Genomic DNA, 25114 nt, shown 5'->3' with positions numbered 1-25114 from the left:
CAGGGGGGTCGAGTTTAAGAGCCTCGAGGTTTTGCTGCAGCTCTACAGGTCTCTGGTGAGGCCACACTTGGGATATTGTGTCCAGTTCTGGTTGCCTGACAATAGGAAAGATACAGAGGCTTTGGAGAGGGTGCAAAGAAGGTTTACCATGATGCTGCCTGGACTGGAGAGATTGCCTTATGAAAGGTTGAATAAGCTTGGACTTTTCTCTCTGGAGAGGAGGAGGAGGAAGAGAGGAGACCTGATCGAGGTGTACAAAATGAGTGGAATTGATAGTCAATAGCCAGAGATTTTTCCAAAGGGCAGGATTGACTGGCATGAGGACTCATAGTTTTAAGATATTAGGGGGAAGGTATAAAGGAGATGTCAGAGATAGGTCCTTTACACAGAGTTGTGAATGCATGGAATGTGTTGCCAGCGGTGGTGGTGGAAGCAGAGTCATTAGGGGCATTTAAGCAACTGCTGGACATGCACATGGATCGCAGTGAGTTGAGGGGTGCATCGGTTAAGTTACTATATTTTACGTTAGGATTAAACCTTGGCACAACATCGTGGGCCAAAGGTCCTGTTCTGTGCTGTACTTTTCTACAATAAATCCTGCAAACTGCACTAGGAGGAGACTTGACCATGACATTAAAGGGTCTATAGCTTCAAAAGTTGAGAGTCTGAGATGACACGCATCACGTTTTATTTTTCTCTTTAGGTAGCCTTAATTGGTATTGACCTTTTTATTTTTTATTTTTTGAAACCAAGTCCCTGTGCCAGATGAACTTGAAATATGATGGACCAATAGAGTTGAAGACATAAAAAAAAATGTTTTAAAACTTGTGTGTCTTTCCTTCAGGAACAGTGGAAATTAAATATTTCATGCCTAGGAAGGCGGCAGTACACTTAGAGGATTGAGGGAAGAGCTGTTGGAGTTGGTTTATGTTTTGATCAAGGTTTAAGATCCGTGTAGACTCCACATTGAGAGTGGCACTTTCTCCAGTTAGTGCAACATGGACTTTGTAAATCATCCACGTTGTTTGTGTTGCTTTGCAGGTCACGTACAGAGCCCCTGTTCCAACTGGACAAGTGAATTTTGCAGAGTCATTTGATAAAGGGACACTGGAAGGGTAAGAATGACATTGAGGTTATAAAATTAAAGCTGTCCTCTCTGTATTCTGGTGATGCATTGGAACAAACTGCTGTGCATGGTTTGTGTTCATTCTGCCTCCACCCAGCACCCCATCTTTTAAAACTGTTCACTTCTTCCTGTTCAATAAACTGCAATATGCTTACTGTCATAAACTGTGAATGGTGAATGTGTCACAGAAATGCCACCTTCCAGTCCAGTGCTCACTTCATACAATGCTGCTATTTATAGAATTTGCTATGATATCATTGAGCCCTTTGTGTTGAGCTTAGATTGAGTTTTTTTTTTGAAGCAGCTGTGAAACTGCAGTGCATATGTGACTGCTATATCTTGTATCATTCTTAATGAAAAATTATGAATTACTTAGCTATGCTGTACAAATTATGTGCACACTGGGAGGAACGAGTCAGTACTCATGGCTATCCAACCTCCTAAGGAGGATTTAAAATTGAAAATCTTTATGTTGGCCAATGTTAACTAGTTTAGAAAAGACTGTCTAGAAAAATCCCATCACTTGTTCCAAGGTTACCCTTTGTGATCATTTTTAAACTCTGAAATGAGTAATAAAAGATACACATGTCTGAGAAAGAAATATTTGCATTTTACCAGGACTTTAGGATGTCTGAATGTACTTTATAGCTCACATTATACTCTTTGAAACATTCGTATTTAAAGCTTTCATTGGATTTGGGCATCACAGGCGCGGCCAAGATTTCGTTGTCAATCCCTAATTGCCCTTTAACTGTTGAGCCCCCTTCCCGAAATTGTGACGGTTTGTCATGTATGTACACAGTGTGCTATCAGAGGGGAAGTGCCAGGATCTTAAGCCAGCAACAGGAAAAGAATGCCAATGTTCAAGTCAGGGTGGTGTGTGGTTTTGGTGGGAACTTGCAGACGGTGACATTCAATGCATCTGCCCTTGCCCTTCTAAGGACTAAAATTGTCATTTCAGACAGTGCCATTGAAGGAGCCTTGATGAGTTGCTATAGTGCATGAATTTGTCAGTCATTGGTGGAGAGAATGAATGTTCGGTATGATGGATGGGCTGGTTATTATCCTCAATGGTGTTGAGCTTCTTTAGTTGCAGTCCTCTAGACAAGCTGACATTATTCATCATGCTCTTGACTTTATCTTTGACAGGTGAGCAAGCATTGAAGAGCCAGGAATTGTTTCCCTCCATAGAATCTCCAGTCTTTGGCCTGTTCTTTTTAGCCATAGTACTTGTATGGTTGGTCCAGTTGAGTTTCTGATCCATGATATGCCCCTAGGATATTGATACTCAGGAATTTCATAATACCATTGAATGTCATGGAGAGATGGGTTTTGTCCAGCACTTTAGCATTGATGTCACTTGTCTAGTATGACAGATATATCTTGGACAGTATTGGTGCTCATAAGCCTGCCTTGGTAGTGGGCATTGATGTTCATTCTATACCCTTTCTGCTATTATTGCCTTAACACTGTGAAGTTCTGAGGCAGGATGTCAGGTGGTAATTGGGAGGTTCCATTGACCTTGATTGACTTTATACCATGGGACTTCACAGGGCCTGGAGCAATGTGCACTTAAAAGCTATCGAGTAACCACTCCGATGTTCTGCGTGTGGGCTTCTGGTTCAAGAAGTCACTATTGCTGCGCATGCACTTATGAGGCCTGTATAGAGGAAAAAAATACAACGCTGGTCTGGAGTCAATGTTAATGTCTCCCATGGAAACTCCCACCCCACAATATATCACAACACCACCTTCTCTGCTGCAGGCAGGGTATACCCAGGGATGTCGACGGTGGTGACTAAGATATTGCTGTTAAGGTCTAATTCAATGCATGTGATTATGTTGGGCTGTTGCTTCTTGGCTAAGCAGGGCAGTTCTCCCAATTTTATGTCCTCCAATATTAGTGGGGATGACTTTGCCAGATAGAAAGGGCTCTGTGCCTTCCTCATTTTTGTACCATTTTGGTAATCTGTACCTCATTACTGCCAAAACCAATACATTCTTTGTTGAGAATTGAAAGCTGTATTGCAGATACAGTTTTCTTAAGGCTTTGTATAGATGAAGCATCATGTCATCTCACAGTATTCAAGCCCCTGAAAATAAAGGTAAGTTTTTCAAAACCTTTTCGTTAACTGATGGCCAGAGGTAGTGAACAAAACCATTTTTGCTCTAGCAGGTTGGTTAACTTTGGACTCAGTTGTATCACAGGTCTTGAGAAAGCAGTAGCTTAGTGAAGAGTGGTTACTGGGTTAATAATAGAGAAGCCTGGCCTGGGATCCAAAAACTGAGTTTGAATCCTACCATATCAGCTGGAGAACCTGAAGTCAGATAATTAAATAAATGTGACATAAATTTGTATCAGTAATTGTTACTAGTTTGTCATTAAAAATGTATATGGTTTTCTCTCATGTTCCTTTTACAGAATGGAATCTATCTTTTTCTAGTCTTAGTTCCATATGATCCAGATCCATGGCTGACTTTGACCTAAGCCAGCAAGCCACTCTATATTCAAAAGGTGGACATCACCTTTTTCTCAAAGGCAGTTGGGTAGTGGTAGTGAGATGTGTTGTAGTTCATTTGGAGAGTGCTTTATCATGCATGCTGCAGGCTGAAGCTGTGCATGACATAGAGGCTTGAACATCTTTCCATCACGTGACTGACCGTGAATCTCTGCCATTACTGCCAGTCAGTGTTTGTTGGAAAAATTTACAAGTTTATTTTTCAATATATTTGGCTGCATTATGTCCTAGAGTGGAATTCAAGCCCAGATCATCTGGCTCAATGACAGGAATACAGCCCACTGCACTGAAAGATGTACATTGAGGGCAATTAGAATTGAGCAAAAAATATTAACCTTGTCAGCAATCCGTGCATTCCATGAATTAAGTTCAAACTTGAAATAGTGTGAATTTTGTGTGTAGGGCAAGTGATATCAGCTCAAAAATTAATCCAGAGAAATAGGTAATGTTCTGGGAATCCAGGTTAGAATTTTGCCATGGCACACGGTGAATTAAGAGTCGAATGATAATGCTACTGTTGTGAGTTGGCAAAATCCAACTGGTTCACTAATATCCTGTTGGGAAAGAAAGTGCAGTCCTTACCTGGTTTGGTCTGTGTGAGACTCCGGACCCACTGTGACGTGGTTGACTTTTAATTGACCTCTGAGCCATTAAAGATGGGTGATAAGTGCCAACCTGACCAGTGATGCCCACATCCTACAAATGAATTTTTTTTAAAGTTTCTGAATTTTGAGATTGTCATTTGGTGTGTTTCGTTTTCTTTTTGCAACATAGCTGGATTGTTTCCAAAGCTAAAAAAGATGACGCTGATGAAGACATTGCAAAGTATGATGGTAAGACTTTTTAAAGGATTTTTATATGGTGTATGTGATTTTAAGGTGTGCAGTCCGTTCCAGTCATTGCAGCTCAAAAATGATGCAATGGTTTTGGAGAGGGTGCAACAAAGACTGGACTTATCAACATGGCTTCATTAACTATTCTAAATGATGAATTATATTTATTCTACTTTGAGGATATTGGTATTTTGGAGATTGCAGTTGATTTTTCAGATATTGGGGGTGGGTGAAATATTGCCGGTGGGTAGGCATCCATAATTGCACATAATGAGGGTAAGTTTGTGTATTTTTTTTTCAGGAAAGTGGGACGTGGAAGAAATGAAGAACACGAAACTTCATGGGGATAAGGGGCTGGTTCTTAAAACTCGTGCCAAGCATCACGCCATCGCAGCTTTGCTTGATCGACCATTCATATTTGACAACAAGCCACTAATTATCCAGTAAGTGTGCCTTAATCACCTAATGCATTTATTTTTAAAGGTAGGCAGTTAATCTTGGGCTGGGGTTTCATTTTGTCATGTTTTGTGATGGGCTTGATTATTTTTAAACCCCTTTTAACCAGATGATCGAACTCACCCTTTGTTCATTTACACCTCAGTAATGAAGTGAATGCTAAAGCCCACCATGACAGCACTATCTTCAGGCAAAAGCAATTTCAAAACTTCAAGTTGAAGCCTGAGTCAGGGTCTTCAAACAGGATATCACTTGGCCTATTTTGTTTGTACCAGCTCTTCAGTGGATTTATTCAAATAATTACATGCTCCCACCTCCCCAATCCTTCCTGGTTCTTTCCACATAGCCCTGTAAATTATTTTTCTTCAAGTGTTTATTCACTTCCATTTTGCAAGTTACTGTTGACTCTGCTTTTGACACACTAGTGGTGATCAGAACAATAATCTAGATTCGAGGCACAATTCTTGTTGCCTTTAGTTCTGAAAAAGCTGTCCTCCTACTTACTATTACTTCTGCCATAGTAACTGTTTATCTTCTATTTACGTTGACAAAGATGTGCACATTCGGTGAATCGGCCATGCTAAATTGCCCATAGTGTTCGAGGATGTGTAGGTTGGGGGTAAATGTGGAGTGATTGGGAATGGGTTTGGATGGGATACTCTTCTGAAGATGGGTGTGGACTTGTAGGATCAAAGGGCCTGTTTCCATGCTGTAGGGATTCTGTGATTCTCTATGAAAGATTTTTCATTTTTCTGAACAGCCACATCAAATTTCCCCTCCAATATGCTCTGCTCAGATTGGGAGATACTGGGGTTGATGAACTTGCAGGGTTGGCCAGATGAGCTCCTCGATGCAGTCCAACAGAGTGGGAGGATGCAGAAATGCTTCAATGGTCATTTAGGAATGGTTTTGTGTTCCAGTACTACTTTGCCAACAGTGTGACAAAAACTACAAAATCTCCAACTGATTTTAAAAATTGAATTCAAATTTCACCATCTGCTATGGTAGGATTCGAGCCCATGTTTCCAAAGCATTGGACTGGGGTTCTGGATTGCTAAACCAGTGATATTGCCACTACACCGGCTACCCTAAATTGATAGCTGGGTCATTAACTAGGAGGGTAGCTTTTGGCAAAAAGTTCTGCAATTGGATCTGCACTGTTAGAAGCACCCCACCCCAGACAGGTAGCTAATCAGAAGGTCACCTGCAGTAACATTGCCCAACAGATCCAGCTGGTGACATCTGTAGGCTCAGGGTACTTTTTACTCCAGAGTCCGGTCCAATGCTCTCTTGTAAAATTGAACCTGATGTCCTAGGGAGTTTCACACTACTTTTGCTCTGCATTTGACTAATTCTTACCGATGCCTGCCAAAAATGGTATAGATCAGTAAGCCCAAGCCCTTATCTCCCCCCTGACAACCAATTAATCTTAAATAAATTGTGCTCTTGGTAAATGCATTGTTTGGTATCTCCAAGTAAACGTAATGCAGGTTGTTGGACTTGTAACATGTCCACTGTCCCAAAGTGCTAACTATTTGGTGTACAAAACCTTTGCAACTGAAAGATGATTTATTTTCATTTTTCCGGAAAAAAATTTGTGCTTTTTAGATATGAGGTGAACTTTCAGAATGGAATTGAATGTGGCGGGGCATATATTAAGCTACTTTCGAAAACCAAAGACCTAATTTTGGTGAGTTGGGTTTTGTTTCTGCATTTCAGATGGGCATTGTCAGTACTACATTTTGCACTTATTTAATTATTGCTTGCCAGAATCCTTTTCGTAGTTCAAGATTGTCATCTCAACAATCAAAATTGTGTCGATCAGACCTTTAGTCCAGTGTCCTCAGCCAATTGGAAATTATGCTTCAGTTCTGTATTCGGAGTACTGCACGATTTGAAGTGTGACGCTAAACGGAGGTTCTGTCAGTCTATTCTCATTTCTTCCTGGTGTCAATATCTTGGTACTGTGCCATATAGCATGTTTATCCATTGCTTGGGCATTCGTTCAGAGTGTGAACCTCATTGATCAGGATAGCATTTTATGCTCATCCCCAGTGTTTTTATTGATTTTATGGCATCTGAGCTTTGGCTGTTTCTGCATTTCTTGTCCATCCTTAGATGTCCATGTGAAGGTAGTGATGAGTTGTCTTTTTGAACCAGTGCAGGTACCTTCACAATGTTGAAAGGGAAGGGAGTTCCAGGATTTTGACCCAGCAGCAATGAACAAATGTGCATTGTATTTGAGTCATATAGATGTACACCATGGAAACAGACCCTTCGGTCCAACCGTCCGTGCCGACCAGATATCCCAAACCAATTTAGTCCCGCCTGCCAGCACCCGGCCCATATCCCTCCAAACCCTTCCTATTCATATATGCGTCCAAGTGCCTCTTAAATGTTGCAATTGTACCAGTCTCCACCACTTCCTCTGGCAGCTCATTCCATACACGTACCACTCTCTGCGTGAAAAAGTTGCCCCTTGGGTCTCTTTATATCTTTCCCCTCTCTCCCTAAACCTATGCCCTCTAGTTCTGGACTCCCCGACCCCAGGGAAAAGACTTTGTCTATTTATCCTATCCATGCCTATCATAATTTTGTAAACCTCCTATAAGGTCACCCCTCAGCCTCCAACACTTTAGGGAAAACAGCCCCAGCCTGTTCAGCTCTGCTTATAGTGCAAATCCTTCAACCCTGGCAATATCCTTGTAAATCTTTTCTAAACCTTTTCAGGTTTCACAACATCTTTTCGATAGGAAGGAGACCAGAATTGCATGCAGTGTTCCAACAGTGGCCTAACCAATGTCCTGGACAGCTGCAACATGACCTCCCAACTCCTGTACTTAATACTCTGACCAATAAAAGAAAGCATACCAAACGCTGCCTTCACTTTCCTATCTCCCTGTGACTCCACTTTCAAGGAGCTGTGAACCTGAACTCCATGGTCTCTTTGTTCGGCAACACTCCCTAGGACCTTACCATTAAGTGTATAAGTTCTCCTAAGATTTGCTTTCCCAAAATGCAGCACCTCACATTTGAGTTAAACTCCATTTGCCACTTCTCAGCCCATTGGCCCATCTGATCAAGATTCTGTTATAATCTGTGGTAACCCTCTTTGCTGTCCACTACACCTCCAATTTTGGTGTCATCTTCAAACATACTAACTGTACCTCTTATGCTAACATCCAAATCATCTATGTAAATGTCAAAAAGTAGAGGACCCAGCACTGATCCTTGTGGTACTCCACTGGTCACAGGCTTCCAGTCTGAAAAACAACCCTCCACCACCACCCTCTGTCTTCTACCTTTTGAGCCAGTTCTGTATCCAAATGGCTAGTTCTCCCTTTGTTCCATGAGACCTAACCTTGCTAACCAGTCTCCCATGGGAAACCATGTTGGACGCTTTACTGAAGTCCATATAGATCACATCTACAGCTCTGCCCTCATCAATCCTCTTTGTTACTTCAAAAAAGTCAATCAAGTTTGTGAGACATGATTTCCCACACACAAAGCCATGTTGACTATCCCTAATCATTCCTTGCCTTTCCAAATACATGTAGATCCTGTCCCTCAGGATTCTCTCCAACAACTTGCCCACCACCGAGGTCAGGCTCACTGGGAAGGAAGGTAGGCGATGGAGATAGGGGTAATTGTGATAGGTCGGAGAGGAGGGTGGAGCGGATCGGTGGGAAGGAAGATGGACAGGTCGTGAGGACGGTGCAGAATTCCAGGAAAAGGAGGGTGTCAGAGATGGTCCAGGTGAACTGAAGGTCAGGATGGAATCTGTTGGTGAAATTGAACTGTTCAACTTCCTCGTGAGAGCATGAGGTGATGCTGATACCGTCAATGTAGCGGAGGAAAAGTTGGGGAATGGTGCCAATGTAGCTGCAGAAGGAGGACTGTTCCACGTACCCAATGAAGAAACAGACATAGCTGGGGCCCATGCGGGTGCCCATGGCTAACACTTTGGTTTGGAGGAAGTATGAGAATTCAAAGGAAAAATTGAGGGTGAGGACCAATCCAGCCAAATGAATGAGTTGTACTTATCTATCAGTGTTTCATATACTGGGTGAGTGTTGCTGTCTTGATGTCACAAAATGCGGATTTATGTTTTCCTCTGCTGGTTTCCTATTTTGTCATATCCTCAAGAACAATTCGCCTTCTCTGATCTACTTTGTGATTCCATTGCTCTTCAATCCCTTTGTTTCATCATCACTTTCAAAGGACTTTAAGAAATTTTGTTTCTGGTTGCAACAGATTTAGACTTAGTAAAATTCTAATTCAATTATTTCTTTCCTACATAGGAGAAGTTTTACGACAAAACTCCGTACGCCATCATGTTTGGCCCTGACAAATGTGGTGAAGATTACAAACTCCACTTCATCTTCAGACACAAGAATCCCAAAACTGGAGAGTACGAGGAGAAACATGCAAAGCGTTCCGATGTGGACCTGAAAAGCTATTATACTGACAAGAAGACTCACCTGTACTCACTAGGTACTGTTCAACAAAATTATTAGCCCAACAGGTTTATATGGACCACTGCTCCTCCCAGAGGTGAATGTGGATACTTCACAATTGTCTCATAAAGGAGTAGTGCTTTGAAAGCTAGTCCTTCCAAATAAACTTGTTGGACTATAACCCGGTATTGTGAATTTTAATTTTGTACACCCCCAATCCAACTCCAGCACCTCTAAATCAAAATTATTAGCAGCTTTGTCATCACCTGGAACCTTTCCTTGTAGCAGCCAATTTATTTGCAAGGAACCTCCACTAAAAGCAGAACTCAGATTTTCAAATTCTGTGAATCAGTGCTGGGTGATTGTTCCCAGGAAATGGTCGTCTTTTACATCCACTTGTATTGATGTAAGGTGAAAAAACAGGTATGTTAATTGTTTATTAAACTAAACTTTTCTCTCCCCATTGTAGTGCTTAACCCTGACAACACCTTTCAAATCTTGATTGACCAGACTGTGGTCAATAGTGGCAGCCTACTTGAAGACATGACTCCTCCTATCAATCCTCCAAAAGAGATCGAAGATCCAGATGACCAGAAACCAGAAGACTGGGATGAGAGACCCAAAATTGCTGACCCTGATGCAGTCAAACCTGATGACTGGTGAGTAACGTAGTTGGTTGACGACCTCCGATTGGGAAGACATAAAGATATCATGAGTTCAGGTCTTGCCGCATGTTTCAAGCCAGGCTGTTCATAATGTTGATGTCCTGCTTCAGTTTCTATAACACCGTCTTTCTCTACTCCATCATAGTTCATCTGCTTATCCTGACTTGCTGAGGTAGAGTACTGGAAATCAAATTCCTCTATTCCTGGAATCATCATAGATATTAAAATTTAATCGAAATACCAAAAGTCACAATTTGCCTCAGGCAGCTTTCAAGAATCAAAGTAAATCTCACCAGGTTATTTCAGTAACACTAACAATAACTATTTGCTGTAACATGTTTAACTTGAACAAGACAGTAAAAGAACATGAGTTCTCATTCAGAAGTTAAAACTTTTTCCTTTTTAAAACTGCCATGCATGCACAGGGTAAAAGCAGACAAAATACGAATGAATGGACAGTGGTAGCCAGGGGAACACTGTTCAGAATTGCCAGTCCAAATCACAAAACTAGATGAACTAGTTTCATAAATAACCTTTTTAATTCCTTGCTGATGCCTTGATGTTACCTGCACAGTGATAGTTTGTACTTCGAGTTTCTTGGTCAGACACTGAGTCTTTCTGATTGTTTACCTTTTTAGTATCATTTCTTTAAACATCTCTAAGTGATGCTCAGCTGTTTCAATAGAAAATTGGAGAGAACAACTGTTCAGAAAGAATGAACTAACTAATCTCTGCAGGTATCCTTGCTGCTTTGTTTCACTCCCCTCTAAAATTTGTTAAAATGTAACCTGACTGTTCAGAATCATTATGCTGAGCTGTCCTAACACATTTCAATTGATGCTCGTTCAACTGTCCTCAAAAAGTAACTTTGTCTAATGCATCAGTTACCTTCACTAGTTGTTCTAAAGCTGCACTTGCACCTTCTCCCCTTTTTTGAAAGCCTTTGTTCTCAATTTTTAGTCTGTATCCAAAAATCAAGACTTTTTAAAAATGCTTCTGCAACTCTCATCCATTCTTTTATCTCCAGCCTCCTTCCAGTGCTTTGCTGACTGACCTCTATCTTCCATTCTTTGCCATAAATATGTGCTTACCCATACTCTCTGTTATATCGTAATTGACACAAAGTCACATTCACCTATCACTCACTAAAATTCCATTTCAGTTTTTTAGATTAGATACAGGTTCACACAGACCTTCCGAAGAGTAACCCACCCAGACCCATTTCCCTCCCTAAACTTACGCCTGACTAATGCACCTAACACTATGGAGCATTCTAGCATGGCCAATTCACCTGGCCTGCACATCTTTGGACTGTGGGAGGAAACCGGAGCACCCGGAGGGAAATCATGCAGACACGGGCAGAATGTGCAAACTCCACACAGTCAGTTGCCAGAGGGGGGGAATCAAACCCGGGTCTCTGGCACTGAGAGGCAGCAGTGCTAACCACTGAGCCACCGTGCTGCCCGTTTCCAAATTACACACACACACACTTCCCCCAACCCTCATTGCTTCACGCACTCACCACAGGAAATGACATCACCAACCCAAGGATACATTTCGATTGAGAAGGGAGTCGAGGGTTATTGGTGTTGTGGGGACACAGACAGGAAAGTGGACCTGAAACCATAAGCAGATAAACCATAAGCAGATCAGCCATGCTCTTATTGTATGTTAGGGCAGGTTAGAGGAGTAAAATGGCCTACTCCTGTTCCTGTGGGGAGCAGTTGGCTGGTTTCTGATCAACAGGACTGATTTCAATTCCCGTACTGACTGAAGTTATCATGAAGGTCCCACGTTTTCAATCTTGTCCCTATTTGAGGCATGGTGACTCTCAGGTTAAACTCAGCACCGGTCAGCTCTCTATTGAGAATGAAGCTTATGGTCCTCTGGGACTGTGGTGACTATACTTCAGCATATTGGTTACTGCAAAGCACTTTGGGGTGCCCTGAGATGGTATAAAAATGCAGGCCTGTTTATTTCTGGTATCTCATTGGTTTATGTATATTCCGGGATTGTATGACTGTCCAGCCTTATTTAAAGATAATATTTAAAAATACATTATCTGAACACTTTAAACTCTCTGCTGTGCAATGAAGGTCCTTTTGATCTCTGCCTAGACTGATAACTAACATTTACTGTAGCTTATTCCGTATTCTGTCTGAAATTATTCTTGTGCATCCTCAACACTCTTTCATCCTCTTCTGTGGATTACAGCATAGACAATGTGTTTCATTGCTTCTCCACTTCATAAACTTTGAACAATAGATTGTGTTTTGTGAGAAGATTTGTAGCTCGGGTGCTCGTTGTTGTGGTTCTGTTCGCTGAGCTGGGAATTTGTGTTGCAGACGTTTCATCCCCTGTTTAGGTGACATCCTCAGTGCTTGGGAGCCTCCTGTGAAGCGCTTCTGTGATCTTTCCTCCACCATTTGTAGTAGTTTGAATCTGCCGTTTCCGGTTATCAGTTCCAGCTGTCCGTTGCAGTGGTCGGTATATTGGGTCCAGGTCGATGTGCTTATTGACTGAATCTGTGGATGAGTGCCATGCCTCTAGGAATTCCCTGGCTGTTCTCTGTTTGGCTTGTCCTATAATAATAGTGTTGTCCCAGTCAAATTCATGTTGCTTGTTATCTGCGTGTGTGGCTACTAAGGATAGCTGGTCGTGTCGTTTCGTGGCTAGGTGGTGGTCGTGAATGCGGATCGTTAGCTGTCTTCCTGTTTGTCCTATGTAGTGTTTTGTGCAGCTCTTGGATGGGATTTTGTACACTACATTGGTTTTGCTCATGCTGGGAATCGGGTCCTTCATTCTCTCAAACTTTGAACACCTACGGGCGAGAGATGCTAAGACAAGCCAGGAAATGGGAATCCTGTGCCAACCGCCTAAGCGCCACATACGAGCAACTCCGGTTCCTGCATGAATGCCAAAAGAATCGAATCCTTCCACCGTGTCTCCGATTCAGACCACCAGTCAACAACCCACAAGCCAGGGACACAGCCAGACAGAACGGATTCAGGATGATCCAGGTAATGATTACAGTCGCTCACAACAAACTTCACAAATACAGGCAAAAGAAATTGCGCGCCAATAATCATTAATTTCAAAAACCACTAATCAGGAATGGACCCGGACCATAGAACAGGCCGCCACCATAGGACAGAACAGGACCACACACCGCAAAAAAAAGCACTAAAAGAAAAAATGGCCAAACTAACACACAACAGAGAGGACACCACAACACACACCTGGGTTAGAAACCTCTCCCACAGACAGCTCACAGACACGGAAAGAACAACACTGGCCAAGGGACTCAACTACAACCACAGGGACACCAAGACAGCAGACTTCCTAGCAGCACTATAATGCACACTCAGGAACAATGGACTGACAGAAGAGACATAACAAACAGTGAGACAAAGTATTGTACCTCTGATAACAAGGAAAAGACAAACACATAACCTCAACACCAAGGAGAGGGAAGCACTAAAATCACTAAGAAACGATAAGAACATAATCATACTACCAGCAGACAAAGCCAGAATGATGGTCATCCTGGACAAAGCAGACAACATCCAAAAAGTGCAACAACTACTTGCAGATACCAACACCTACCAAAAGGGGGAGTTTGACCCCACCCCACAGCTCACCAATAGGATAAACAACACTGAGGAACCTACAAAAAAACGGACAGTTAACCAGGTTTGACCTACAAAGAATGAAACCTGAAAGCAACAATACCCCCAGATTCTATGGACTACCTAAAGTGCACAAACCAGACATCCCACTCAGACCATTGTGGGCAGCATGGTGGCACAGTGGTTAGCACTGCTGCCTCACAGCGCCAGAGACCCGGATTCAATTCCCGACTCAGGTGACTGACTGTGTGGAGTTTGCACATTCTCCCCGTGTCTGTGTGGGTTTCCTCCGGGTGCTCCGGTTTCCTCCCACCGTCCAAAGATGTGCAGGTCAGGTGAATTGGCCATGCTAAATTGCCCGTAGTGTTAGGTAAAGGGGTAAATGTAGGGGTATGGGTGGGTTGCGCTTTGGAGGGTCGGTGTGGACTTGTTGGGCCGAAGGGCCTGTTTCCAGACTGTAAGTAATCTAATCTAATCACTACCAGGGACACCATCACACAAACTGGCTAAATAACTACAGCAGAAACTGAAACACCTGATCAGCGGATCCAGACACTCTATACAATCAACACAGGAATTCTTGGACATCATCAGAAATATACACATAGACAAGGAAGAAACCATGGTCTTATTCAATGTAACGGCACTATTCACCTCTATCAACAAAACCCTAGCCAGAGAAACAATAGCCAACTTGCTGGACATACAGAACAGACAACAGGATGGTGAACTTATCAACAAAGACTGCATACTCAAACTACTGGACCTGTGTCTCTCAACACACTTCACATTCAACAACCAAATATATGAACAAATCAACTGCACATCCATGGGCTCACTCATCTCTGGACTCATAGCAGAAGTGGTAATGCAAAGATTAGAACAAACAGTCTTACCGCAAATTCAACCCAAACTCTGGGTCAGATATGTAGATGACACCTTTGTAATCACTAAAAACACAGAAATGGAGAACACACACTGGATCATCAACACCACATTCACAGGAATCCGATTCACTAGAGAGGAAGATAAGGACAACCAACTCCCATTCCTAGACGTGATGGTACAGAGAACACCGAACGGAGAATTCACCACAAAGGTATACAGGAAAGCCCCACACACACAGACCATGTCCTGAACTACGAAAGCAACCACCCCAACACACACAAAAAAAATTGCATCAAGACACTGTGGATGGCATGGTGGTACAGTGGTTAACACTGCCTCACAGCGCCAGAGACCCGGGTTCAATTCCCACCTCAGGCGACTGACTGTGTGGCGGTTGCACGTTCTCCCCGTGTCTGTGTGGGTTTCCTCCGGGTGCTCCAGTTTCCTTCCACAGTCCAAAAATGTGCAGGTCAGGTGAATTGGCCATGCTAAATTGCCCGGAGTGTTAGGTAAGGGGTAAATGTCGGGGTATGGGTGGGTTGCTCTTCGGCGGGTCGGTGTGGACTTGTTGGGCCGAAGGGCCTATTTCGACACTGTAATGTAATCTAATCTAATCTAAAAAGAGCCACAACACACTGCAGTACACCAGAACTGCAAAAAGAGGAAGAAGAACACCTATACAATGTATTCGCCAAAAACAGATACCCGCGCAATTTCATCAACAGATGTCTAAGGGAAAGACAACGGAACGAGGACATGCCGCAACCCAAAGGACTAGCCACACTACCATACATCAAGAGCATTTCCGAACTGACAGCCAAACTACTGCGACCACTAGGGCTCATAACAGCACACAAACCAACAGCCACTTTCTGACGACAACTCACCAGAACGAAGAACCCGGTACCCAGCATGAGCAAAACCACTGCAACGGACAGCTGGAACTGACAACCGGAAGAGACCGATTCAAACCACTACAAATGGGTGTGGAAAGATCACTGAAGCGCTTCACAGGAGGCTCCCAAGCACTGAGGATATCACCTAGAAGGGAAGAAACATCTGCAACACAAATTCCCAGCTCAGCGAACAGAACCGCAACAACAATCTATTGTGGCTGATTCTTTAATTTCACAATTTTTTCCGTGGTGCAGCAGATGTGCATTTAAATTTAATTTCATTTTAGATTCAAAGATGAGTAATTCTGTGGCCTTAGATAATTATAAATGAGGCTAACTGTTGCCTGCGGAACTGTTATTACTTTGTTTCCTTTGTTCTTTGAGTTGCTGGACTGGTATATTGCTCAATAAGATCTGAAGACACAATAAGAAATAGTTTATATAGTCACCAGGGCCCTGGTATTATCTAAGGCTCGAGAATATATGCAGCTCTTTATAAAATGGCTGCAGTTTGTATAGGCTCATTCACTTCTGCATCTTTGTAGCTACAGCCATGATTCCAGCTCTGCTATTTGCAGTCACTGCCCTTCAATTTCTAGTACTTATCCCATTCTGATTTGAAAGTTACTATTGAATCTGTTCCCATTGCTTTTGGAGGCAGCACTTGGCAAATATTCACAGTTGAATGTGGTGCTGGAAAAGCACAGAAGGTCAGGCAGCATCCAAGGAGCAGGAAAATTGACGTTTCGGGCAAAAGCCCTTTATCAGGAATGAGGCTGGGAGCCTTGGGGCTGGAGAGATAAATGGGGGTGGGGGCAAGGTAGATGGAGGTGGGGGTTAATGGTGATAGTTTGGAGGGGAGGGTGGAGTGGATAGGTGGGAAGGAAGATGAACAGGTAGGACAGGTCATGAGGCGGTGCTGAGCTGAAAGGTTGAGGATGCAGCGGACCCTGTTAATTTCTCCTTTGAATCCTCCCACTTCCTCCAGATGAAAGGGGTCGCCTTGGGCCCGATCTATACCTGTCTCTTTGTCAGCTAAGTGGAACAGTCTATCTTCCGCAGTTACACCGGCACCACTCCCTACTTTTTCCTCTGCTGCACTGATGACTGCATTGGCACCACCTCGTGCTCCTACTCGGAGGTTGAACAGTTCATCAGCTTCACCAACACATTCCACCCCAACCTTAAGTTCACCTGGACCATCTCCAACACCTTCCTGGACCTCTCCATTTCCATCGCTGACATCTTCTACAAACCCACCAACTCCTGCAGCTATCTGGATGACGCTTCCTCCCACCTGCAAAAATGCCATCCCTTATTCCCAATTCCTCTGCCTCTGCTGCATCTGCTCCCAGGAAGACCAGTTCCACCATAGAACACACCGGATGGCCTCCTTCTTTAAAGACCGCAATTTCCCTCCTCACGTGGTTGATGCCCTCCAGCACATCTCATCCACTTCCCGCACCTCTGCCGTCGAGCCCCACCCCTTCAAGGACAGAACCTTCCCTGCAACCCCACCCCTACCCATTCATGTTTCCAACCCTGAGGCTCCCCGCCTTCTTCCTGATGAAGGAATTCTGCCTGAACAGTCAATTTTCCTGCTCCTTGGATGCTACCTGACCTGCCGTGCTTATCCAGCACCACACTCTACTTTAATCTCCAGCATCTGCTGTCCTCACTTTCACTTTGCTCACAGTTTTCCATTTTAAAAAATGTCCTGATGTTTGAAGGAAGCAACGTTTATATCTTGATGTATCTGAACACAGTAGTTCTTTGGGTAGCTCAGGACAAATCAGTTTCTAAATGTTAAGTTTGATTTCTTATGTTCAGTGTACCTGGATTGAAGTGAAGTGTGTGGTACCTAAGGAAAGGCTATTTGCAATGCAATAGAATATAGTTCATAATGAGATAAAGCAAAGCAGCCATTAAATTTTAGATGCCAGCTTTGGGTATGTGGAAAGCACCCTTGTTTTGCAGGCAATGTTTTATGTCCAAGCACCATTCCTGAGGATTAAACAAATAATCCATGGGTGAGAGTTTGGAGCAGCGATGGGGAAGTGTTACATTATTGGTCCCATATTTTGTGTATAGAGTGAAACTAAGACCTAGTCTGCACACTGTCATGTTGCTTCTTGGGGAGCCTTTCTGTGCACACTGCATGCTACATATCCCGCATTGTAACAGTGACATTTAAAATATCTCATTAGCTTTTGAGTGCCTTGGGATTGTAAAAGGTGAGTCTGCCTTTCTGATTATAGATTTGCATGGTTGGTTCTAAGAGGGAAATATTTATCAACAATGTATTACTGTTCATGCTGTCAATGCAAAAACACTTGCACGACATGCTCCCTTGGCTCCCTATGCCTCACTGTTAAAACCCAGATGACTGTGCCACTGACCATTCCCTGCAACTCCAGTTTGAGGGAAAGACCCCTTTTCCTCTGTTTTCCTCCACTCCGAATCTCCTTACCTCTGTCTCACTTCCTTGTACATCCTAGTCTGTCTTCCCTCTCAATCTCTGTGATTCCCTATTTCTCCAACCCTCCCCCCTCACCCACTCTGCAGGCATTTAAAATACTATCCTAGAATGCTTAAATGAAGACTGGATTTGTCTTCCTCATCACTCTATGAAGAGAGAATAAGTAGACTTGGATTGTTTTTCTTGGGCAGAGAAGACTGAAAGGTTCATACTTAAGCTGTGTGTTCCCGGGGTAAATCTTTCCCCTTAGACTGATGAATAAGCAAGGTGTAGAGCATTTAGAGGGAATTTGAGGAATTCTTTTCCAACCATAAAGTGAGAGTGTATCTGGAACTCACTGAAGGTAGAAATGGGAACCCTCCAGACATGGCAAAACTATTTAAATGAAGACTTAAAATGTCAAAGCATACAACATAATGGGCTGAGTGCAGAAAATGACATGAGAATAAATGTTTGATGGCTGGTGTGGGGCAAATGGGCTGAAGGGCCTTTTTCCGTGCTGTTAACTGATTTTATCTCCCCAATAGTATTCGGATACTGACCCCCATCATCAGGGTTTCCTATGGTCATAAGGTAAGACATTAACAAAGTCACATTTTGGAAGGATTAATAAGTTCTAATGGTTGCTGTTTCAGGGATGAGGATGCTCCAGCTAAAGTTCCTGATGAAAATGCAGTCAAGCCTGAAGGTTGGCTTGATTCTGAGCCTGAATATATCTCTGACCCTGATGCAGAAAAGCCAGATGACTGGTAGGTTCAGCTTCTTAATTCAGCTGCTTTCGAAGGTGTAAGTAGTACATCCACAGTTCTTCCATTCACAAAATAAATCATGGCTAGTTTGTGCCCCTCTTGGGGGATGAGGGAAGGGCATGTGAGGAGTGGACGGGAATTACTGGTGTTGAAATGGGGGCTTGAAAGACATGAAGTATTTGTTACCCTTTTTTTTGAGGGCCATATAAATAATCATAGCACAGAACTTAAATATGGATACAAAGAACCAGTTATTTTGCCTTGCATCAGGGCTAGAATACAAGAAACCAGGCTTTTTGCGGCATGAGAAGACGCTGCTGATTGGGTGGGCCAATTGATATGTTAACTTCAAATGTCATAGATGGTTTTTATGGGCTGCGCTATTGGAGATTCTGAATGTCCATCATTCTGGAGTAATTCAGGCTTTAAAAGTATTGAAACTGCTGCCCTAAAATTGGCTGGTGCAAAGTTTTGGTTGTGAAAACCCCACTGAAGCCTTTGGCAGTGATATTTTTCTCATTGTCTGTGTGTATCTCCCCCTCCCTTTTTGTAGGGATGAAGATATGGATGGTGAATGGGAGGCTCCACAAGTAGCAAATCCCTTGTGCGAAAGTGCTCCTGGATGTGGGCCTTGGAAAGTTCCAATGATTGATAACCCAGATTACAAGGGTAAATGGAAGGCTCCAATGATTGATAACCCCAACTACCAGGTAATGTTGCTTTGATTAAACAACTGTTGACTGCATTATTATTCTTCCTCCTTTTATATTTGGTATCATTTAAGTTTTCTTGTCTTTCTATGGTCTGACACTAATTTCTGGAATTTATTATTCCCATTGGATTTACTGTCCATCCCTTGGCCACTTATTCCTGCTGTCACTGAGCTGGGAACTTCAGGAATAAAATTGCCTAATAAGGAGAGTTTTAACTTCAACAGCAAACTGTAGTAGATTCTTCTATTATTACCACTTGATCCCTTAATGCCCCAAAAAATTTGAAAATGTCTGTTTTGAAAATGCGTAGTATCAGTAGGTCACTATTTGCCTTGGGAAAGGAAAGGTTTTGAACCCTTTGATCCCTCAAAGACCAAATGAGACTGACTCTTCAAGCATTTGTGTCAGCTGTCAGCTGGTTTGGTGAGCAGTTCCCTTGATCTTAATCTGAAAGTCATAAATTTGATTGCCCCTCGCACGCACATTTGCCTATATTATCAAGGCTGACAATTTTGGGCAGCACTGAGGGAGTGTAAAACATCAGGTGTTTTATTAGGATCAAGTTTTAAAATTGTGCATGACTGGGTGAATGGAAAAGACCCCTTGGACTGGATTTGGTCCCTACCTTGGGAGGGTGAGGGGCGTGTAAAATAAATTGGTGGCTAGCCCCTCTTCTTTCCACATGGCCCTACATTGAACTCCGTGATACACCAGATGGGTAGACACTGTATTTGCGTACCTGTCTGTCAATTGGAGGTCAATTCAGCTTGTCAGTGATTGTATTCACCTGGATAACAGACTGCTGACACCGCTGGCTTGCCTTGACTCTTGTTCAGTGGGTGGCATGGTCGTCATCTGTGGGCTAGGAGGTTCATCTCCTTCCCCACTGACCTATTGTACTCTATGCCACTCTCTCCCCACCCCCACCCTCCTCTAGCTTATCCTTTTCCACCTATCCACTCCACCCTCTTGCTCTTCCAGCACCACTGATCCAGGGTCTAGGTTAAATACCTATCTGGTCCAGTGGTATGTCATTACAGCTCTGAACAAGTTGATTAGAAAATATTGAGAATGCGGGCTCACTGTTCAGACAATAAAAATATGATCAATTTAAGGTACAGTTGTAATTATCTTTCTTTTGGACCAGGAGTCCTGTCTGTGCCAGAGATGTTTAATCATATCTGTACAAGTTAGCTCAAAAATAAATACAGCTGTCATGGGCCAGTTATTGTTAGAAACCTCATGAGTAAAGGTGTGAGGGATGGAGAGTGCTAAACACACATTGGGTGCTCGCTCTTCAAATTGCATTAGTACAATGGGCTGAATAGCCTTTATGTCAGTAGACTATGAATTGTGACTAGTTTACATTTTGCTAGTAATAAAAAAAAAACATGAACTACACAAGTTATAGATTTGGACCTAGTTTTGAATTCAAAATGCAACAGTTTACTATGTCATGATGAAATCTCATCCCAGTGTTGACTTATGTCACACTAAATTTTGTGAAAGATTTAACACTCAGTCTTGCTAATTTTAGGGAGTCTGGAAACCAAGGAAGATTCCCAACCCGGACTATTTTGAGGACTTGCACCCATTCAAGATGACTGCTATCAGTGCTATTGGTCTGGAACTGTGGTCAATGTCATCTGATATCTTCTTTGACAACTTCATTGTTTGCTCTGACAAAGCTGTGGTTGACCAGTGGGCAAGTGATGGCTGGGGTCTGAAGAGAACAGCTGAGGGGAGTGCTGAGGTAAGGATAAAATCTAGGATGGTTTTCATATCCCTGACATTCTTAGGCTTTAGAAAATAGGAAAGTCGGGTAAGACCCTTTAACTTGTTCCATGGTTCAATGCGATCATGGTCAATCTAGGACCTCGTTCCATTAGAGTTGTTGTCTCTCAGACCTGTTTATGGGGGAGTTCCAAAATTTTACCAATCTTGCAGATAGAAATATTTCCTAATTTCATCCTTGAAAGGTATAACTCCTAATTTTTGAACGTGTTGTTCTAGCAGAGATTTACCTTTCAGCTGACAAGGCCTGAACCCACACTCCCGTGAGCCATTATATTGAAGAGGAACAAGTGAGGTCCCCTGGTGTCCTGGCCAAAACTTGTGCCCCCGGCTAACATCACTTAATAAAATCTGCAATTTTGAAGTTTCTATTACATTGCTTCTTGTGGAAACATGTTGAATGCTGCATTTCCTACATTGCAGTAGTGACTACACTGAAGTCTTCTGGCTGTGAAGTACACAGAGGTTGCTTTGTCTTTCACACTCAGCATTTCTTTTTTCTGTAACCATGTTGCCATGTCAAAGCAAGGAGCTTATTCCAAATGGGAAAATGAAGGATCCATAACTGTAGCAACTTTAATGACGTATTATTCAGAAGCAGGTATTGTAGAAACCACTTTTTTAAAAAGCAGGATTAGAGCCAGAGAGATTATTCCTTATTGATATAATAAGGCAGCAGTGAACCAGAGGAGCCTGTGATATAATGGTAATGAGACTGGACTAATCATCCAGGATACTAGGCTAATCTTCTCGGGGCATGGGTTTGCATCCCACCATGTCAGATTGTGACATTTGAACTCCATCCTAAAAATATCTGGAATATTTAAAAACATAGCTAAATGGTGTCCATGTAATCACTGTAGTTCTTTTCACCTTTGGGAGGTGAAATCTGCCTGCCATACCTTTCTGGCCTGAATGTAGCTCCAGAATATTGGTTGATTTCACCAATCCTTTGGGTATTTCAGTCCTAATTGCATTTTGGAAAAAAAAGCCTCTATACCAGTTTTAACTTGTGCATTTGGATTACAGTCTGGAGTAGTTGGGCAATTGATGTCAGCAGCTGAAGAACGCCCATGGCTTTGGATTGTCTACATCCTCATCATTGCCCTACCTGTGTTCCTGGTCATTGTATTCTGCTGTACTGGAAAGGTAGGAACATCTTTCCTAAACTTGGCTTCTGTGGATGTTGAGTCCTGTATTTGCAAACTTGTTACATTAAGTGGTTCAAGAACTGGATGGCCTCCCCCTATAGAATAACGAGCAACATGTGTCTTTAGTCAGGGTATGAGAGAAACTGACCATATCCATGAATACTGCCTCCCCCTTCCTCCCCCTCCACCTCCCAAAAAAAGCCAATATTTCTGAAGAACTGCAGCTATAATACAAAATAACTGCCAAATTTAATAAATGACTTCTCAATCTGAATCCCTTTTTCCTTCCTGAAGCCCATATTTAAGTACCTCCAGTCCAGTTTTCACCCCCTACTAAAATATTAAAAGTGGTTCTTCTCCGAGCCACATTTGACATCTTATATGGTTTAGCCAATGGAAAAGAGAGACTTTGCCTTCAGGAACTGTTAAGCCTTTTGTACTGAATATTCCACACTCTTATCCATTCTTATTCATGAGTAGGTCTTTATTCAACTGCTTCCATTTATATCCATCTAACCATAACCAGGGAATCACTTTCAATGGTTTATCTTCTGTGCTGAATCACTGTGTCTGGTGTTGCCAGGGATCTATCCTTGGTCCCTTCCAGTTTCTCTTCCCTTCCCTTGACAGCATCCAAAGGTGCAATATTCCTTTTCACATGTAAGCTGATGATACCCACCTTTATTTGCCACCATCTTTCTTGATTCTTCTACTGTCTCTTAAGTTGTAAGACTGCTTATCCAGCATTAGATTCTAGATAAACTGAAAACCCCTCTGATTTAACTTTTTCTCTGGTTCCTTTTCCAAACTTCACTTCTTGGTTACTAACTCCATTCCTGTCCCTGGCAGCAATCTGAGATTGTTTGCAACCTTTGTCATTATTGAGATCAGCATCTGACTACATGACCACGGCATCAGAGAATTATTGGTTTCCATTTCTCTAACCTTACTGTTCCAACTTGCCATTATGTCTCTGTTACTTGCTGACTTGACTAATCCTGTGTATTCAAGATGGTCTCTTATAATCCGCATGTCATAAACTGTATTCATCCAAAACTTTGCTTGTTTGACATTGCAACATGTCCTGTTTGCTTATTTCCCCAGTGCTTGCTGACCAATGTTACCTATCACATTTCCGACGCCCCTCCCCCAAGTCCCTCCTCCCTACCTTTTATCTTAGCCTGCTGGACAAACTTTCCTCATTCCTGAAGAAGGGCTTATGCCCGAAACGTCGATTCTCCTGTTCCCTGGATGCTGCCTGACCTGCTGCGCTTTTCCAGCAACACATTTCCAGCAATGTTGCCTACTAGTTAAGGTCAAACTTTGACTTTACAAATTCTCATCCGTTTCAAATTCATCCCCAACTCTCATCCTCTCTAGCACCATGGTCTTCAAGTGGCTTCTGGCTCGCTCAACTGTGATCGCTTGAGCAGTCCAGATTTTCATCACACTGCTGTTGGTGGCTGTTCTGACGGGACTGGAATTCTTGAATTTCCTCCTTGATTCTCTGCAATGAAAGCAGTGATTCCCAGGCGCTCCTGTGGAGTTATGCAACTGGATACAGTTCATGTCCTGGCGTTGAATTCTCTGTGGCTCCTCATGGTGGCTGAATCTTTGAAACATGGCACATGAAGGTCTAATTAGTTTAAGAAAATGTTTGTTAGAGTTATTTAAAGTGAGTTATTGAAAGTGATGTTTTTGTTTCTTCTAGAAAGATCCTGCTGCTGAGTACAAGAAGACTGATGCCCCACAGCCTGATGTGAAGGAGGAAGATGGAGAGGAGGAAGAAGAGCAGAAGGAGGATGATGAGCTGAAAAAGGAGGAAGGGGAAGAAAAGACAAGTGAGTGACTTCTGAGCCTTTTGAAGAATTGGGAGTTTCCTTTTGGCATCCTCTGGCAATATTTATCCCTCCGCCAATGGCTTTTGGTATTTGAAGGGAAACAGGTTACCCAGTCATCATTGCTGGGTATTGGTCCTTGCTGTGTAAGAAATATCTGTTGATTATAAAGAGTGCTATATAATTAAAGTCAGTGTTGAGGTTGGAAACTTGGAAAGCACCTAGCCTAAAATGGTGGCTGTAAACTCTTGTATTCCATCATCTGCATTCTAGTTACTCTAGCAATATTAACTTGGAAAGAATTTAACCAATCACTTCAATGTTGCAGATGAAGAGAAACAGAAGAGTGATACTGATGATGCTGCAGAAAATGCAAACCAGGAGGAGGAGGTGGAAGAGGATGATGAGGTGGAGCAGAGAATGGAGAAAGGCGCACCAGAGAAACCAAGTGCTGAGCAGGTTGAAGTAAGTTGATGAAAGACTGTAATGTTGGGGGGAATGGATGTGTGTGCCATTTAGACTTCAATGTTAACAACAAAACCAGTGAAGATCACACTGATAACTTTGTCTTCCACATTATTTTGTTTGGGAAAGGAAAGTGGACTCCTCCGGAAAAGTAATGTCCTTGAATCTCATTAATTTACTACATAGAACATAGAAGAATACAGCGCAGTACAGGCCCTTCGGCCCTCGATGTTGCGCCGATCCAAGCCCACCTAACCTACACTAGCCCACTATCCTCCATATGCCTATCCAATGCCCGCTTAAATGCCCATAATGAGGAAGAGTCAACCACTGCTACTGGCAGGGCATTCCACGAACTCACGACTTGCTGAATAAAGAACCTACCCCGAACATCTGTCCTATACCTACCCCCCCTTAATTTAAAGCTATGCCCCCTTGTAATAGCTGACTCCATAC

General features: G+C 42.7%; 1 protein-coding gene across 2 annotated transcripts in view; it reads left to right on the top strand.

The window, feature by feature from the left end:
* canx (calnexin) overlaps nucleotides 1–25114 on the top strand; it is a 56771-nt gene that overhangs the window by 22952 nt on the left and 8705 nt on the right. For both annotated transcript variants that reach the window (XM_043703121.1, XM_043703123.1), the window contains exons 3-14: nucleotides 1042–1115; nucleotides 4420–4478; nucleotides 4780–4921; nucleotides 6543–6624; nucleotides 9236–9428; nucleotides 9861–10050; nucleotides 18584–18697; nucleotides 19251–19407; nucleotides 20948–21163; nucleotides 22234–22353; nucleotides 24067–24196; nucleotides 24522–24658. In XM_043703121.1, the coding sequence (XP_043559056.1) occupies nucleotides 1042–1115; nucleotides 4420–4478; nucleotides 4780–4921; nucleotides 6543–6624; nucleotides 9236–9428; nucleotides 9861–10050; nucleotides 18584–18697; nucleotides 19251–19407; nucleotides 20948–21163; nucleotides 22234–22353; nucleotides 24067–24196; nucleotides 24522–24658 (1614 nt within the window). The remainder of the gene's footprint in view (nucleotides 1–1041; nucleotides 1116–4419; nucleotides 4479–4779; nucleotides 4922–6542; nucleotides 6625–9235; nucleotides 9429–9860; nucleotides 10051–18583; nucleotides 18698–19250; nucleotides 19408–20947; nucleotides 21164–22233; nucleotides 22354–24066; nucleotides 24197–24521; nucleotides 24659–25114) is intronic.

The sequence above is a fragment of the Chiloscyllium plagiosum genome, chromosome 14 (genome assembly GCF_004010195.1).
Source record: "Chiloscyllium plagiosum isolate BGI_BamShark_2017 chromosome 14, ASM401019v2, whole genome shotgun sequence".
In the NCBI taxonomy this organism is placed as follows: Eukaryota; Metazoa; Chordata; class Chondrichthyes; order Orectolobiformes; family Hemiscylliidae; genus Chiloscyllium; species Chiloscyllium plagiosum.
This window is presented reverse-complemented; position numbering and strand designations above follow the sequence as displayed.